The sequence below is a fragment of the Onychostruthus taczanowskii genome, unplaced genomic scaffold (assembly GCF_017590055.1).
Source record: "Onychostruthus taczanowskii isolate IOZ18803 unplaced genomic scaffold, ASM1759005v1 scaffold6, whole genome shotgun sequence".
Classification (NCBI taxonomy): domain Eukaryota; kingdom Metazoa; phylum Chordata; class Aves; order Passeriformes; family Passeridae; genus Onychostruthus; species Onychostruthus taczanowskii.
In genome coordinates this window covers 5,620,656-5,639,432 of record NW_024503679.1, presented here as the reverse complement: position 1 = coordinate 5,639,432, position 18,777 = coordinate 5,620,656, and the positions used below count along the sequence as shown (strand labels likewise).

General features: G+C 42.2%; 1 protein-coding gene across 1 annotated transcript in view; it reads right to left on the bottom strand.

Annotated features, from left to right (window-relative positions):
* PRTG (protogenin) overlaps window positions 1-17,082 on the bottom strand; it is a 78,816-nt gene extending 61,734 nt beyond the window's left edge. Inside the window, exons 1-3 of the mRNA XM_041418406.1 lie at window positions 17,053-17,082; window positions 16,418-16,547; window positions 13,963-14,265 (exon numbers count right to left, since the gene is read on the bottom strand). Of these exons, the coding sequence (XP_041274340.1) occupies window positions 13,963-14,265; window positions 16,418-16,547; window positions 17,053-17,082 (463 nt within the window). The remainder of the gene's footprint in view (window positions 1-13,962; window positions 14,266-16,417; window positions 16,548-17,052) is intronic.
* Window positions 17,083-18,777: the final 1,695 nt, after the last annotated feature.

Below are 18,777 nucleotides of genomic sequence, written 5' to 3'. Positions count from 1 at the left end.
CTGTGGCTGAACATAAGACCTGTAGCCTAGCAAGCAGGTGGTAGTCTAGGCTATGTGGGGGAGTAAATATTTGAGAGAAGAGCCAGAGCAGATGAAGGAGGAGGTGAAACCCACAGGGGCCAACTCCTCCACAGCACTGGAGCCCTCAGTCCTGCCTGGCACCTCAAAAAAAGCTCTTCTCCTCTGCACCAGCAATACACCTGATTTCCTCTCAGTCAGATGACAGAAAGTAAATTTTGTAGTGACAAACACCAGAGAGTGCATAAATGAGCATACATATGTATATATATATAAATATTAACTGAGGACTAGTATTATGAAGTTAAAGTTATTGCTGAATACATGCTCAGATACCAGCCCATGTTTTGGTTGAATCAGAAAGTTCTGACAAACTTACTTGTTTAGAAAGCTGTCACAAGACACTCTGTTACAAACCTTTTTTCATTGCATCCTGCCCATATAAAGCTCTAGTACTTTCAAGCATATTTGTTTCGTTTTTTAAAATTACATACATCATTAGATAAATGAAGCTAATCCCTAAACTTTCCCACTCACACATTCAATATATCTCTTACATGTGTGTATACACACATGATTAAAATTTCCCAAATGCTCAGAAGTTGGGAAACTGAAGAAAATAATCTGTTTATGTAACTGATTTGCTCTGTTTATATACATGCTTTAGGAAACAATACAAGTGCACAATCACACTTCCCCCACTATTCACAGCACCAAATGAATGGTGCTCACATACTGAGCATCTATTCAATATTTTGTTTTCTCCTCTCTGTTCAGTGTGTGGCCTCATTCCTTGTTTATTACACTGTGTTAACAGAGTTAGCAGCTTCCTTCTGGCCTTCCCTGCAGGGCTCTGCATTACAGTTCTTCACAAATGTTACTGCTCCCACTTTCACAACACCTTGATATTATTATTTCAATTCTACTGTTGGGTATGGACAAACATTTGGATGGGGGACTGAAATATTCACTAAATTTAGACATCCAAGACACCACACTGATCCATCACAGTGCTCCATGTGTTGCAGTCATGGACAGCTCCCCCAGCTTGCTGCAGCTCTAACTGACCAGAGCTCAGAACCTCGTATCAAATATTGAGGCCATAAGAAATATGTAATGAAATATTTCCCAAGAAAAACTGGGACTAGTGGACTTGTGCCACATATTGCAGAAGCTTCTGGCTGGAGCAGAAATGCATTTCTAATACTCTAACGATCCCCAGACTAGTGATGCCTCAGGCATCACTAGGAGATTATTCTTTGTCTTTCTGAAGTTCCCAAGGGAAGTCCAGGCCTCCCGGGTCCTGAGAGATCAGCTGCTCTGATGGGCACACTCTCTTGAGTCTGCCTTTGCCAGATCCCTCTTCCACTCTGAACTTGTACCCATGGCAATCTGCAAACGAGGCGAGCCCAGGTCCCCTCACTCCACAAGATCCTCCTCAGCACTCGCTCTTCCCACCAATCCCCTTCCTGACCTCTAGACACATGAGACCACTCACACCTCCACCTCACCCCCTTCCCCTCCCAAACTTCCTCTCCAGGTAATTAGAGCATTGTTTCCAGCTTTCCATGCCAGCTGGTTTCTCCAGGCAGTGTTAGATCACACTTCAGCTCCTCATTAATGCAGAACAGGAAAAAAAAAGGTCTACATCTGTCCAGCACTGCTTAGAGGGAAAGCCCAGCTCAGTGTTCACAAGCAACAGGCTCAGCACAAACATCACCTCCTGTCTTCAGCTAATCAAGTTGAGTAAAGATGTGTGAACATACACCAAAATAAAAAAAAAAAAAGTTTGAGATTTTTCCTGAGAACTTACAGAACAACCAATTCTAGTCATAACAACAACAAAAAAAACAGTGATGAATATTGACATGACAAATTTCTTTTGAAAAAGTTAACATATCAGAAAATGAACAACTACAGTTCTACAATATAAATATTTGGTAAATTTAAGATCAGAGTGCCAATAGCCCCCTTAGAACAAGATCATTGGTACACACACACACAAGTATCAGTGCTGAAGAAAAGTCTACTATTTTTTTTTCCCCCTCAAGAATCATGATTAAAAGCATCTAAAGATTTCATCTCTACCATGCAAAAATAAAGTCTGGGAAAGAATTCTTTCTTAGGGCAGGCAGTGGGGTGGCTTTTTATGCCTTCTTAGAAAACTATGGGGTATTTTTCCCATTGATAGAACTCCAGGCTGTGCTGGAGTTTCTGTTCCTTCAGAAACATCCTTGCTAAGAGTACCACAGCCAGACTATGCTAACAATTCTAACCTATGTCACCTTACCTGGCACAAATATTTAAATTACTTTACATCAACACCTTGGTGAGGTTACCCTCACACTGCTATTTCTTGAGATGGTCAGAGCTCATCTACCAGTCAGTAGCTGACAAAAAGAGAAGACAAGCTCTTCCCAGACAGACCCAAAGCCCCACCCACTACTCCTGCCTACTCACCTCTAACAAACCAGTGGACTAATTAAACTTAACTTTATGTTTCACTGCAGTTTCTTTTTTTTTAATAACTTCATGTTTACTTCATGAATGGACTTTCATATCTGGTACACACAAAAACCCCCACAGGCTACTTACTACTAATGAAGGCCATTAAAGAAAATATCAACATTCTTCTATATAATCAACATTATAAACATTCATCTAAACACAAAGCACAGATTTTGAACGTGCTTCATTCTCTCAGTAGGATCTACTTCCAGGATCTCCTCTGGTGCACAAAGTACACACAACTCTAAAAGGAAAGAAATACTGTTTCTAAACTATAGCTAATAAAATTCTTCATGAAAAATATTTATTCTGTTCTAAAAAGGGACCATTTTCAATAAAATCTCTGACCATAAAGGAGTGTAATCTACTACCATGCGCTCCATAATGACACCTATTTGCAGATTAGATATGTTGCCTTTCATGTATAGAGTTTCCTGCACCTATTTTATGATAGATAACATAGGGGTTCCTTCAGTATGTACAGGTTTTTTTATTGTTATTGTGTATTTATCTTAAATAAATCCATGCAAAACCAGTAATTATATTGAGGGGGGAGGATAAAGCCTTGTTTAGATTTCAGGGATTCACCATCTGAAAGCTTTTATTCTTCCGCAGTGAAGGAAAGTTATGACCTTTGACATGTGGCCATGGTGCCAAAGAAACTGCTCATAAATGTGTGTCAGTAAAGAAGCAGAAATCAATAAATTCATTTAATCCAGTGAACTATTATGTAGTGAGACACAATATACTTTCAAGAGCCAACTGCTCTACTCTTTCACTCAAAAGACAAAAATTTTACGTAATGGATTTTTTGGATATTCAATTTTTTGATGGTATCTTAGACACTTTAATAAATATTTTGGTCAGTTATGGCACAATTTGAGAGTCCACTCATTTATGTTTGAAAGATCCCTGATACAGCTGGATTCAGGCAGCACAACAGGAACACTAGAAGAAGGGCAGATATCCTATTAACTACCTCTACCACTACCAGAGACAGCTATCCCACAGGAATCACACACTGGCAGGTGCTAAAAGTGTGCAATTTTTCCACATTGGGTGCTCAAGAGCAGGAAAAAAAAAAAAAAAAGAAATATTGTTCATCATTCCAAACAAAGGAATTTCAAAAGACCACATAAAGCAGGATTATAAAGGCTTTCAGCAATGCACTTGCTCACCTACCAAACACTGCTAAGAATCAGCAGTAAAGCAACTCCGGGTAAAGATTATGACCATTAAAAACAAGTACTAACTCCCACGTGCTGGGAATGCCACAAAACTCCCATCAATGCTTCCAAGAATTCCACAGTTAATTTCTTGTACGCCGTGGGATAAAACTGAGCTGCCTTCCTGGCCCAGACTGGCTGAACTAATAAAAGCAGGATCCACTTTCAACCTCTATTGAAGATCAATGATAAATCTGCTTGCAAACTGTGGGCTACAGGGGTGTTTGCATAAATAAGCATTAAAAGCAAGAGGGGAAAAAAGAGCTGGTCATATGCTCACTTAGGCTTTAGGAGAGGAGGTGGGGGAAGGAAGTTTCACCCTTGTAATTTGGGACATGCTAGGTACAAAGTTTCTCCTCAGGCAAAATGACAGAGTCGTGCCAGAACTCCCAGAGAATATTTCCAGTTAACATCAATTTACCGGATGTCACAGACAAGTTTAATGAACAAAATGATAAATGGCTGTCAATGGCTTCATAAAGTCAACGAATTCTCATTACAAAGAACATACATAATGCACAGCTCTGCCTGAGGCACATGGTACAGTTATTAGAGGTTTACTAGAGATCTTGATGTGGACAGTGAAATGGTAATTTAATAATTTACCCTAGTTAATTTGCTGATAAGTCATCTAAGCAATTTATTAATATGTTCAAGATTGTACAAGCAGGAGTAAGCATTTAAAATTCTTCTGCATGTTCAAAGACTTCAATTTTAAAGTTTCTTTGAAAAGATAACGGGTTATTTGAAAACTTCCAGTTGTAACAAGTTGTAAAGCAAAAAGCAATACTGTGTAACACTGACCTGGTTTTATTGTACATTATTTCAAGGGCTATTAAAACAGATTTTTCTTAATCAAAATTATTGTCTGATTTTAAGTGACAGGCAGACCACCTGAGACAAGATAATATACTTCTGTAGAATCATTTTTACCTCATCTAAATTTGGGGTCAAAACTGACCTCAAAGTATCTTATGACACTTCCCTCCTCTGCCACAGCTGTGAAAATAAGCTCCACTGGAAAACAGCACCTCCTTCCAGGCATCAGACAGGAATAAGGAAGGAGGGTCAGCAGAAGCAGTTCTGCAGATCCAAAGCAATGATGTATAAATTGTCATACATGACAATTTATAAGAGAAAAGAAAAAAAAAAAAAAACAAAAACTAACTAAATGCAGAAAAATCAGCCTGCACGTGACAAGAGAAAGAAGAGAGTGGGAACATGGGAGAGAACACAAATGATGAGAAAATTTTCAGTGTTAGAACAGATCAGCAAATCAGTGAAGAGCTTTGCTATTTGATGTTTTCCTCTCCATTTTAAGGTGTACAGAAAGTGTCTTGATACAGCTTAAAAGGCAGATGAACCCACTTTGTACAATATGGTGATAAGGACATGCTGATACATAACTGTTATGATTTTAGAGGGAGAAGACAGCATTGCTACTTCACATGCTGCAAAGATGTAACCTGGTTTTCTAAACTTATTTTAACTTGTTTGGACTTTAATCTGAAATGGCTCAAAGTAGAGCCAAGAAAACCCTAGGAATGATGAAGGTTTTACGCAAGAAATTCTGGTCTACTGGAATGAGAACAAACAATGTAATCAATCAATGTGATAAGGATTATTATCTAAAGACAATAAAAATCAAATCTGAAAATATAAAGATGCTTCTGTTCATGGAATCCTCTCCAGTTTCCACCATTCATTCACCACTATATACAAGATGCACACCACAAGCTGTAAAGACTTATTTTAACTTTCCCCCTAGCTATGTATTAAAAGAACACCTGATAACGTTTAATGCTTGTAATAAAGCTTACCTCTTGTAATAAAGTACCTCTTATGCTGGTCAATCAGTAATTATTTCTTTTTAAACTCTCCCTCATCAGCAAATAATTTCAAAATTAAACTACTGCACCTCAGAGCAAAAGAGCAAACTTCTAACACACTTCTAAGCCAAGCTAAATTATTGCTATTATTAAAATCTAAGTCATAATTTTAGCATGTTTTGAGGCTAGAGGACTAGGACAAGGTAAGTTTTGCTGCTTTGTCATCAATACACCATTCAGAGCAGCTTGCAGCTAAGACAGGCTTTTCTCCTTCCTAAAACACTCTGTTTGCTCCACCTGAAGCTGCAATTCCAGAATTCTCACACATAAGTTTTGTTGCCCATGCCACCATCTACCTAAAACACGTGCTTGGCAAAGATGTTCCACATCAGAATACAGATACAGTGAGTGGCAATGTTTTGAGATAAAACCCATCCAACCACCGGTCCCCCCCATCAGTCAGTACATAGGAAGTTTTCTTCCTAAGATTCTGTAGATAGGGAAATAGATCAAAGACCCTCTCTGCAGCTGGCTTCATGCTTTTCACAACACATTTCTGCCACCATTCTACAACAACAACCATCTTACTCCTCACTGTCCAGAAGAATTGTACAGGACTCTGATGGCAGACACTGCTTCCAAACACAGTTTTTCTCCAAGGCTGGAGGTGTCATTTACTCAGCAGTATTCTACCACTGAAAAAATTGTTAAAATACAAGTCAAAATGTAGCTGTGAGGTCTTGAGAGGAAGAGAGTTGATAATTTTTTGTGTTCCAGGAGTCATTCCTTTCCTCAGAGCTTTGCCCACATGCAGAAACAATGTTATAAAAACAATTAAGAGGAAGTCAGTTAAAACAGGTATAAATGCAAGAATCCTGACTACAGCAGATTAAACAATTCTTTGCTGACTTTCACCCTCCCCAGTAACCCTGACAGAGATGGAGAAGTAGTGTCTTGGTACATTGCAACTTTTGCCCCAAATGATTAAATCCTGATAAAAGCTTTGGATATAAATCTTGTTGTCCTATGTCTTTTATAACAAGTTCATTTTCAATATTTCATTTCTCACATTGCATTCTATTGCTCTGACATCCAGTAAACAAGCAGCTACTTACTGAATACTATTGCTACAATGTTCAGGCTGAACAAACTTGCTCAAGCTCAGCTACTAAATAATTTACAGTTTTCTCATCAGCCAAAGTCAGAAGAGACCCTGACCACATCGGGAGTTTTAAAAGTTGTTTAGTGCAATACTGGCACAGAAAGACTCAGGAACTCTGAAATGTTTACCCCATAAAACACAAAGATTACACATTCTGTCATTGTTGGGTTTTGATAAAAAGAATCTAAGTGAACTTCAGGAGCAGACCTGTCTGCCTCTGGGAAAATGATACCAAGATTCTATTTCCCTATGCTGCAGATGCTCTAATATGTCAGAAACCTTTACCAGAACTACAAGAGATGGGCACTTGAGAAACAAGCACTTTGAACAGGGCCTTGAGATGTTAACTGTATTATCCAGATGCAACTTACTTTATTTTGTCTTTGATGTCTTATGCTGTTAAAAACAAAAAACCAAAAAAAACAAAAAACAAAAACAAAAAAACCCTTCCACTCACCTAAGACCAAATTTGACTTCATTAAAAAAAAAAAAAAAAAAAAAAATAAAAGCAGCAGAAAAAAAATCTGTCTAGTAATGCTTATTTATATTTTCCTCTAATCAATTAGGAAGGCCATCTCCCTCCGAAGTTTTTGCATACAGAAAAAACAGAGGAGGACTTTACAATAATTCCATACACTAAGGCAAAAGCAAACTGTCCATACTCAGGTGGATTAACAGACACCTCTTCCCTAAGTCTGTTGTTTATGTCTTTAAAAAGTAATCATTTAATCCATACAACCAAAAATTGTTTCCACTACAGATGCAGGTTTTGGAAGGCTGCCAGATGGATTTCTAACTCCCAACACAAATGATCTAGAGCGATTTTTTTTCCACCTCTAACTCAATTGCTGAGACAATCAGCTTTAAAATGTGGACACTGCTTAAAATGCTGCTGCTTAAAAGCTACCTAGAGGTTGACCTTAGTAACTAATGTTGACCATACAACCCACACTTACTCAACAAAATGTGGAGTCTTGACATTGTTGATTACTTTTTCACTTAGGTGGTGATTACCAGTTATAAAGACTGGAAGTAATCAATCCCAATTTAACAGCTGGGCCTATTGATGAAACAAAAGCAAAAAAAAAAAAAATGCAAAACTAAATAAAGATTATGCTCACAATTTTGGAGATAAAGTGTGGCAAAAAGTACAAAATGCTGAGGAAAACAAATACTAAGCACAAGTTTGTCCAACAATGAGCATGACCATATTTCTGTAGGAAAACGCTTAGTAACTTTTAAATTCTTCCTCCAAGATTCTCTTTTGTCATTGTCTTAAATTGTTCCGCACACCATCAATAGCCACAGCTGTTAAATTGTGAAGACGTGACAACAAGTCTCTAGGCAAACAACTGCTCCGAGTGAGATCCTTTTCTTTAGGATAATCAGAGCTGGCTGACAAAAGGGGGCCTTACTGAATGCCCTTTCAACAATTTCTACACCAAGAAATGCAGAGAAAAAGGGAGGGGGAAGAAAGGGGGCAGTGGCGGGGGGAGCACCACGCTGCAGGAACAGAACAGCATCTTTTGCTGCCATACATTGCTTTGCAAGTAGGAAAGGAATCTCCACAGGTTTGTGCACACAGCACACACAGAGCTCCCACCAGGTAAGGAGTGAGTGCTTTTGGCCACAGCTCTGAACAGCATCTAGCACAGCACCGTGTTTTCCTTCAGCCTTTCTCACGTAGGTGAAGGTTTTATTAGCTACAGAGTGTACTGCCAAAAAGATTGAGCATTCTTTTAACAAAGAAGCTAGTAAAAACTTTATACATTGTAAAGTTACTCTGATAAAAAACTAGTAAATGAACCCTAACAGCTTTGGTCTGACTAGCTAGGAAGAAAAGCAAGGGCATGGAAGGCCTCAGTCTGGCATTAGGCTTGACACAAATTGGAAACTGAGGTGTTGAGGAAACACATAAAAAGCTCACCTCTCAAGTGACATGTAGTGGAAACAAACACTGTTCATGTGCACTAAGCAAAGTTTTATACAATTTTTTTGTCTTGGTAACAATATAAAAGCCCATTCCTCATTCTGTGGAAGAGCTCTTAAAAGTGCAGCAAATCATTGTTGAAAAAGGAGGAAATGCCCTGGTACCAACAACGAAAAAAAGTAACTAATGGTTATGTCTTAAAAGGATGCTGATAATTGTCTTCTGTCAAGGTGCTGCAGGACTTCAGGTGAAAAGAGGCCTGGGAAGTTGTAGAGGAAAATACTCCAATAAAATGGGTTAACAAGATAGTGCTTCCCAGTTTTCTTATTTCTTCAGGATATCTCAGTTAAAGAACAAAAATCTTACTGTTCTTAATTGTTATCAATTGACATTGCTGACTAAGACATTGGAACCTCATCCTCCTGCCTAAAAACACTGGAATTTAAATGCACTAATAGTCAGCCATGTACACTCTCAGCTTAGAAACAAATTTTCCTCTCAGGATATTCAATCAACTAATCAAAGCAAGAGCAGTAGGGCAGCACTTGTCAAAACCCAGACCACCAGGTTCCTCAAGCTGTCTGTAACCACACCCGTTCTACAGCACTGACTTTGCTCTCTTTACAATATATTGCCTACAGCTGCCATCTGCCATTTCACTTCCACCTCCATCCAAAACCACTTCTGCCCTCTAACACCACCTTTCTTTCTCACAATTTGTACCTCTCTCCACTGCTATTTAAAATAATGAAACATTACTTTGAGTTCTATATGCACTTGGAAGATACCTGAAATGACAGATACCATGGAAAGTGAAAACTATATTGATAGACCACAGCTATTAATTCTGTTATTTGAAGGCAAGATGAAGATTATTTTTTAAAAAATCAGTAGCAGAGGGGCAAAGTTTTGCCTACCGATTTCGCAAAGGCCATAGTTTGGTGAGTGTAAGTTTCATTAACCTTCCCCTGTCCCCACTAACTCTGCCCACCTCCACTTCAGTCCTCTCAGTTACACCAATGCAGTCACTGAGTGGCTCCAAAACAAACCATACCACGGAACTCATCGGGGTTAAACACCATCTTTTGTTTTAATTCTATTATTTTAACCCAGACCAGTTCCCTGTTCAGTTAGCTACACATGCAGCTGTGCCCACACAAGGAACAGCACAATGCCAAAGTGGGAACAAACGGCTGGAACTGCTAAGGAAACATGATTGTCTCAGAGGCTCAGCTGGATGCACCCTTCAGTGCAAATATTTAAAAGCAGAGCAAAAGATGCTATTAGGCTATAAAAACATAAATATGGCCAATTATTGGCAGGACAGCGGGACCTGAAGTCACATCACTGCCTCGGCAGGTAAGCAAAGCTGTGAACTTCCCTCCAAGTACAGCCTGCTCTGTGTAAAGGGCCCAGCACTCCTCAAGCTGCAGGGCAGTGGGCACACACACAGCTTCCCCCAGGAGCATGTTCCCAGAAACCTTCTGCTTGCATCACCTTTCACTCTTGTGAAATGTAGAAACCTGTACAAGAAGAATTAGGTTTACATTTCTTCTAATTCACAAACATTCAAGTCAATTCAACAAGCTACAAGAGAAGAAAGGGTTATCCAGGAGTGCTGTTTATATAGCACCCAACCATCTCAAGACTTCAATTTCCACTTCTTATGAAAAGGACATAAACAATGAGAGACCTAACCAATCACTGCACAATGCCCATGTTACCAGCTTCAGAACATGGTCTACCTTCTCCATTTCTCCTGAATAATATCTTATTGGAAGTCTAGCTCTATTTTTAGACAGAATCTTAGTTAACTGTGGTTGAATAATCAAAATTTTTAAATGCAGGAAAACAATCTCAGCTTGTTTACTTTTGACTGATTCCAAGTTGTAGCAAAAGGACTTTCTCTGAAGTCTACCTTCCCTTTATATTCTGTTTAAAGAGATCTCTCTCAGTAGCAGTGGCAAAAGTCGAATTTTGAGTAAGTCATGCTCTTAAGTAGCACCATTTTCCCCTCACAAAGAAGCAGACAGGACCTCCTCCTCTGCCCCCACATCAATCAGCCAGCTTTGGAAGTAACTACAAGCATGTACTGAAACTAATATTTAGTTTTACCTAAGCACTACCTCAGCACCAGAGTTTCCTTTTAAAAAAGTAGGGGGATCTCACAAAAAAAAAAAAAAAAAGCCTTAAATTAGTCAAATTCTTTTGTGCATGGATGAACAACAGGAAAGCAAAGCCTTGGGGCCTCTGGGGAGGAACCCTGTCCCTGCAGACCTACTCTGATGTGCTGGGAGATAAGGCTCCATAGTGACACTTAAGGAAAGGCCTGCTCACATTTGAATTTCTGCATTCCTCAAGAACAATTCATGGCAATCACTAACTTTGCAGAGGAGCTACATGAAAGCTTTGGCCAATGAATGAGGGTCATCTGCTCTTTATCACAAGGGTAAACCTCATCCTGGCCAGTTTCTAACCTTTTAACCCTGTGAATTCTTAATTTGCACATGAATAATGGAATTCTTGCTAAGAGTGCAACCTTCAGCTTCCAGTTTCTAACTTTAGAAACCAAGACCTGATCTCCTTGTGTGTTCAGATCTTAAACTCTTGGACAGATTAAAGTTTTTGATTTCCAAATGCAACACTAAACATTACAATTCTGAAGCAAAAGATAAGCTTATTGGCAAAACCTCTGACCAGGCAAAGTAAAAGAACATCCTCACACCCTGCTGCTACCAGTAACTGAAGAGAGCATTTGCTTTTTTCCTCCAAAGAAAGAATGCCCATTTAATGCCTATTCTCCACCTGTTTAATATGTATAGTTCCTTCTGTACCCTGACCACAAGGTAATTTGCCTTTGCAGCAACCGACAACTTCTTCTAAAAAGAAAAATTGTAAGGCTACAAAATCCCCCACAAGAATTCCATTTATTTCACTTTAAATGTCTGCAAAGTTCAATCAGTTCATGAGAGCAGGCAGAAACACTGTGAAAATGAGAGAGAAAACTAATTTTGCACGTGTTTTATGGGCTCCAAATTATCACAATACAAATTATTGCCCAATTTCACAGCTTTACAGTAAAGCTGACATTCTGAAACGGGTCAGATTGGTGCATGACTAAAGAGAAGAGACTGCTACATAGGATAACTTCATGTTTGGCCACTAGTTAACCACTTAATCACTAAGTCAACAACGCCTACTGTGATCATTATGGATCCGCTATCTCTTCCAGTTTTCTCCAACAGCCATAGAAAGCCTTTCAAGTATTCAAACAAGAAAAAGAAACCTTTTGTCACAGTCTTACAGAGAAGGGGAGGGAGGAAAAAAAAAAAGGCTGCAAAACCAAGAATCTCACTCCACAGCACGCAATCTATTGGTTCACAAGAACTTCTTGGTGAAAATCAGCATAATTAAACCACCTTTCTGATGAAATAATGTGCATGTGAGAAACAAATATTTACAGAAGTCCAGCATTCTCTGAATAAAATCAAATACTACAATTGCATTACCAAGCTATTCTACTATAGTGCTCAGTACTATTCCAGAAGTTCTCTGGTATAAAGCTTAGAGCTCATTCTGCAATGTCTCTAATTTAAAGTGGCCCTGAATTTGCCATCCTACCTACAGAATCCATCAGCCACTGCTTAGCTTTATGTTGGTTAACAACAATAAAAAAATCCTGATCTCTTTAGGAGGTTTTCTTGTCTAATTTTTTAATCATGCTGACACTCTGAAACTTAGTGAGTTTAAATGTTAAAAATTGTAATACTTCATTTTTCACCATTTTACCAAAAGCACCCACAAATTACTTAGTCTCTCAATCCTGTGCGTGAGCAAGTGAAAAAGTAATACGTAGGCAGGTTTTTGAAATTGAGACTTCAGAGTTTCACATTCTTACAGCATGTGAAAACTCAGCACTCACTTGGAGCCACCTGCTTCCAGGATGGTTTTGAACCACCAGTGCTCTGGCTCACTGAACAAGGCTTTTCACACCTTCCTGGGGGTCTCGTGGACAGAATCGGGTGGTACTTAGAATCACGTCAGTAGCACACAGAAAAAAAACTAACAAATGTTAACATTCACACATTTTCTAATGTAATCAAATATACCAATTTCATCAGTTAGTTTCAGATTGAATTTAGTAAAACTTGCAACTTAGAATTAATGTCAGGTTTTCACTGAGGTACCAGCAGTAGTTTTATTCAACTTGCTACTAAGAACAGGGTCGAAGAGGTCATAGGAAGTCTTTTCCTATTAGATTAAGTTCATCAGTTAAGTCCCATTATAGAGGGAACATGAGAAGACTACATAAACTGTGTACTCTCTGTGTTATACTTTCTTTGAAATGAAAGTTTTCTTTACTTTGCCAAAATTTACTTTTCTTTGAAAAGTGCATTCCCATGTACTTTTGGGAAGCAAAGGGAGATCATGTTGTAGAAGTAGTCTTGTGGCAAAGCTCTGCTCTGCCATGGAAAAAGGCACAGCATTCCATCCCTCACACACATCTCTTGCTCAATGTTTAAAGATGATAGGAAAATGGAGGGCAACAAACACCCGGGGTCAGTCTGTTAAAGCCATAAAGGCACTTAGACACAACTATTTCCTTCACCATTCACCTCCCAGCAGTAGGGAGTCACTCCAGAAACGCAACTCTCCCTTCCCAGTGGAACCACATAACAGGCCCTTATGGGAGGTGCCAGAGGAACCAAAAGGGACAGCACCCACATCTGCCTGGCTGAACACAAGGCAGAAAAGCAAGGCCTTACAGTTGCCCGGAAAACTTTTCCCCTCTTTCCTCTCCCAGAGATAAACATCTACATTAATCATTCCACCCTGCCCCAAGATGGCACAATACAACACACAACGTCAAGCTACTGAACAAGGAATTTCTTTTTTTTTTTTAATCAGATCTGTAGATAACCCTTGTAAGGCTGCTAGAACAGCACTTGGGAAACAGGACCGAGGACTTCTGTAGCCAGCATGACTCTGCAACACAAGCTGCTCCAGAGACTAGTGACACACATAAGGCACCCACACAAGGCACCAGTGCCCAAGAGGTCTCACAGGTGCCCGTGCCACTTCTGCCATACCAGAGACTGCAAAAGGGACCACCACAAGTTTTTTCCATAATCTTTATAGGTTTAAAAAGAAATAAGTGTTCTCTAGAATTACCCTATAATTTCACATTTTAACTTTTCAGGTACACAAAACGATAGGTTGTTGTGTGCTGTTCAGGGAATTGCTGTCACAAACTCAGAAGCATGCTAATAAATAAGAGCTGGGACTTACTTGCTAGTGTGAGGTGACTTTTTTGACTGAGAATGGCCCCATGTTTGTTCAGAGCTAAGCACTGGTAAAATCCTTCATCAGACAGTTCTCCCTTCTTTCCTTCTACCTCACTGATATATAACGAGCCATTGGATAAAGTGTAGATCCGTTCATTTTCAGACACTTTGCCTCCATTTTTCAGCCACGTAATAGTTATAGGAGCTTCACCACGGGCTTGGCAGTCTAAAACCACCGGATCCTTCCTTGACACAGTAACATCCTGAGGCTCTTTCACAAAAAACAGTTCACTAAAGCACCACACTCCTAAGAGAGAAGGGGAAAAAAAAAAAAAAAGGAAAAACAAGTTTTTTTGCCTGTACGGACAGACATATAAGCGGAGACATGCAAGTTACCGAGCGCACTGTGAGCTGCGAGTCATCCCGCGGCACCCGCAGCACGAGGTGAAGCCATCGCTATCGCACACGCTCCGAGCGCTCCCAACTCCGACAACTCTGGGGAAACTTGGTACTGGCTGCACGCGGCGCGAAGCCCCCAGGCTGTAAAAAGCCAAGGAGCAGAGAACCAGCGCCTTCCCCACCGAACCGGGCCCCGGCACGGCACGGGCGGGGGGCGCGGTGACCCCGGGGGCCGCAGGGCGCGGGCAGCGCAGCGCCGGGGCGGCCACACAGGTGCGACCGCTCCGCCCGGCCCGCTCGCTAATTTTACAAGCCTGCCAAAGCAGCCGGAGCGGAGGGCGTCGTAAAAAGGCTGATTTTACAAGGAATCGTTAGCGAAAACCTCTCACCAGAGCGCGGAGGGGCCGCGCACCGCCCGCGCCCCTCACGCCCCCCCGCCCCGTCGCGGCGCGAACAAAGCGCGGAGCCGCCGCCGGCTCCCGCTCCCTCCGCGCCGGTCCCGCCGGTCCCGGATAAATAAAGCCACGTGCGGCGGCCGCAGCGGAGCCGGGGCGCGGGCGGACAATGGGGACCGGGCCGGCCGGACTCACCTGGCAGCGGGAGCAGCAGCAGCAGCGCCCGCAGCAGCGGCCGGCGGCGGAGCGGCGCCATTCAGCGGGACGCGGCTGGCATGCCCCGCCGGCCGCTCCACAGACCGGTCAGCGGGCGAGGGGAGGAGACTGGGGACGGACGGAGCGGCCCCGGCGCGCCCGTCCCGGCCCTACTCTCTGCATCTCGTCTCCATTGGCCTTTGGGGAGAAGAGGGGCGAGGGGCAGGGCCGGCCGGAGGAGGGAGGGAGGGACGCCGCTGGCCGGGGCGGGCCGCAGGGCGGGGGTCGCGGCGGACAATGCGGCGGGGCCGGCCGGCCGCGAGCACGAGGGGCCGCGGCGCCATCTGGGCCGAGCGCGGCCCCTCCCGGGCGGCACCGGGACCCGACGGCAGCTCCGCCGATTCCCGAGCCGGGCAGGCGCTGCCGGCTGTGGTACTTGGCGGGCGGGCTGAGCCTTCCAGCCGCGGCTGGAGCTGCCGGCCATGCCTTCTCCCGGCACGCCGGGCTCCCCCGGAACAGCGCACGGCTCACCGGCGTGGCGAGCATCGGCAACACGTGCGCTGGACCTGGCGCGGCGTTACCCAGGGGCTGTGCCAGAGCTCCCCGCGCAGAGCACCGAAGCAGTGCTGAGCACTGGACCCTGCACTGCCCGGCGCAGGTGCTGAACTGTCCAGGTGTGCCAGAGCATCCTCACGCCCAGATTCAAAACGGCCTTCCCACACGTGACTTGAGGATGGACACTGATCAGAAATAAAAGGCCAATTTTGTTAGTGGTTCTCACTGAGCCCATCCTACAGCACCGATAAAACCACTTCCAGCAGGCCACATGGGACAGCGCTGTGCTGTCGAGGATGAGCTGCTGCCCTTTACTTACATCCTCAGAAAACAGCCTTAAGTTTACATCTGCCTTGAACTAGCTTGCAAAAATGCAACCTAAACAGGACACATGGCTTCAGAATTTATGCTATCAGCACCCTCTGGATAATGTGTATGGGAGATAGCACCAGATGTTGCCACTATCATTTAAGCTTTCAGTTCCACCCCTGATTTTACTCCATGCTTGCAGCCGGCAATTTCTAGTCTCTTTTTTTGTCTGTTCAGATTTCTAGTTTCTAAAGTTACCGTGTAGGAAGGCATCTTCTTACTCAGCAGATTTGCCCTGTGTTTGCATTCATTGTGAGAGGTGCTGACTTCAGTGACAGGCAAGTTTTTACTGCTTTTTGTTCCTGCAAAGCTCACAGAGCTGAGAGCTGGCAGCCAAACCAGTCCCTTCTGCTGCATCATCACCAGGACTGGCTACAGCCTGAATCAGTGACTCCTCTTGAAAGTCTTCAGGAGAAAATCAGAACTACTGAAATGTGATGTAAGCCATAGGTTGATCTACATCACCTTCCTCACTTGTCAAAAATAAATAAGCAGTTTTCAGGGAAGATAATTAGGAAATATTTGCTTTACATCCAAATCACTTACCCAAAAAACATCCAGACAGCTTCACTTTGCAGAGCAGAACTGCACATGCACTGCTTTGGTGTCCAAATAGGAACAAATACAGCAACAGGATCCACTTGACCAAATATTTTTCCTTGGTGTTTTCATTTATCTAATCAGAAAAGTGTGAACTATGAAAAAAAAAATCACAAGCAGTTTTGTTTATATTATTTTTTGGTCATTAAGGACTAAATATTCATTCTTTCTCATGCTAAACACACAACTTTCATCTGCAGCTCATGCTAAACTCTGGTTCATCAGTGTGACCTGCACTTGAGATTTACTAGAGGAGCTCAGCACACCTACAAGAAAAACCCAGTAGAGAATGCAACATCCAGTAACATTTCTATGCCAGATGCCTCAGTCAGTTGGTGGAGTGGCTGGAGCTGTCCCTGGGAGATGTAAGGTCATTTCCCTGCAGACCTTGGCACTGCTTCCTGCAGGCATGAGTACGTGGCTGAGCTGTACTGCCCAGCACTGGACACTATCCCACCTGTCCCAGGGGAACACCTCCTTGCCCAATTCACTAGCCTTTTTTGAAAGAGGAGTTGGTCTGAGCGGAGCAGGGGACAAAAGAAAAGCCAACAGAGAGAGGGCAAGTTGTAGCCCTGTCCTACTTGCGGGCTGGTTTGCCTTATCTGTGTCATCTGTGCTCACAGCTGTGTTCTGCTGTGATGAGGAAAAGTGCTTTACCATCTCCCTGAACTACACTGTGCCAGCAGGAGATTTTGACTCATGAGATCAAATGCAATATTTGTCTTAAATCGCTTAACAAAGCAAGTGCTTCCCTCTGGAATGCTCCTTGTGCCTGTGTCTGGGCAGATACAAACACCAATATTTTCATTTTCACATTTCTGTTTAACAAAATCAGTAATGCAATTCCTACTAGAACTAAGCAGTTCAATAGCTAGATGAGTATAAACTCTCCCTCTTTAATTTGTCAGGATTCATTATTTTAACACATTTCCCAGTAATTAATTGGGTAAGAGATAGCAGAGACTTGTGATAACATATCTAAATTCATACAGAACTGATAAACTCACTGAACCACACTTTAAAGGCACTGCCAGTAGTAACTTTGTCAAATACACTGTATTTGTAAATATGCAGCCAATGAACACAATTATGTACTTGGCCAACCAGAAAGGCAGTCCAGGAGCACAAGATCTTGCAGCCAACATAAACAAAGCCATGCCTACTTTGCTGCACCTCGGCAATTTTTCTTCTGTCACCAACACTGATTTTTTTCTTGACTCAAGCTGCATTTTTAGTTATCCAAACTTCCTCCGTTTTTGAAACTCTTTTTTATGTAAGAACTCTCTTTGAAGTGCTATCAACAGCTGGAACAACAGCATGCTGTTGAGGTTGCTGTCTTAAATGACCTGATTTACTTTATGCTGCATTTCAGCCTCAGCCCTGGCCAGACTGATCTATATGCTTCCTGGAAAGAAAGATTTTAAAAATCAGATTGACTTGAACAGATCTGCCTCAATGTTTTGCTCCTTGGGCAGCTGGCAATACATCTAGGACTGCTAAACTGAGCTAGGACTATAAAATCCAGAATTTCAGTACTATTATGAACCAAAGACCAGGATTCTCCAAACATGAATGAAATCTCATGATTGTGGTGCTTATATGCTTTGTCTAAAGCCAGGAGTCTTCCCTGGGATGGAATGTAGCAGCCTCAGGAAAAGGAAAGAAGCTGGAAATTCACTAACTGGACCTTCCCAATGTGAACTCTGTATTTATGAGATCACTGCAGCCCTAAACCCAGGATAGAGAATGCAGTTCTTTCCACATTAGAATACGATTAGAATACGATTTTTCTGATGTTAGAACATTTACACTTCCTTCAGCTTAAACCAGAAACAGTCCTGTTTAGTCTGTGGTCAGCTTTGCACTGAGCATTTCACCCCTATCTGAGAAAATGAATAGCATCATGCTAGCTCTTTCATCCCTGTGATCTGGAAAAAGCTGTCACAGCAGCATGGATGGAGCTGGGTTCCCACATGCTGCTGCATCCCACCTGATCTAACAAGCTCAGAAATGGGAAAGTGGTTTTTTGAACATGATCTTTCCTCTTGTTTTGGCTTCATATGGCTGTGCTCTAACACCACAATGTCATGGAACAGAAAAGGAGGGGAATGAGCACCTCTGGGTGGGAAACGAGAGGCGGGGAGAGAGTTGTTTACAGCAGTTTAAAGTGTCCTCACTGGAATATGTGCAATCACTATCCTCAATTAGCTGTAGCCCATAACATGTGGGAGTGGGGTCCCAGAGCCCAAATCCATTTTTAAACAGACATATAATCATTACCTGGTCCCCCACAGGCTCAGCCCTTT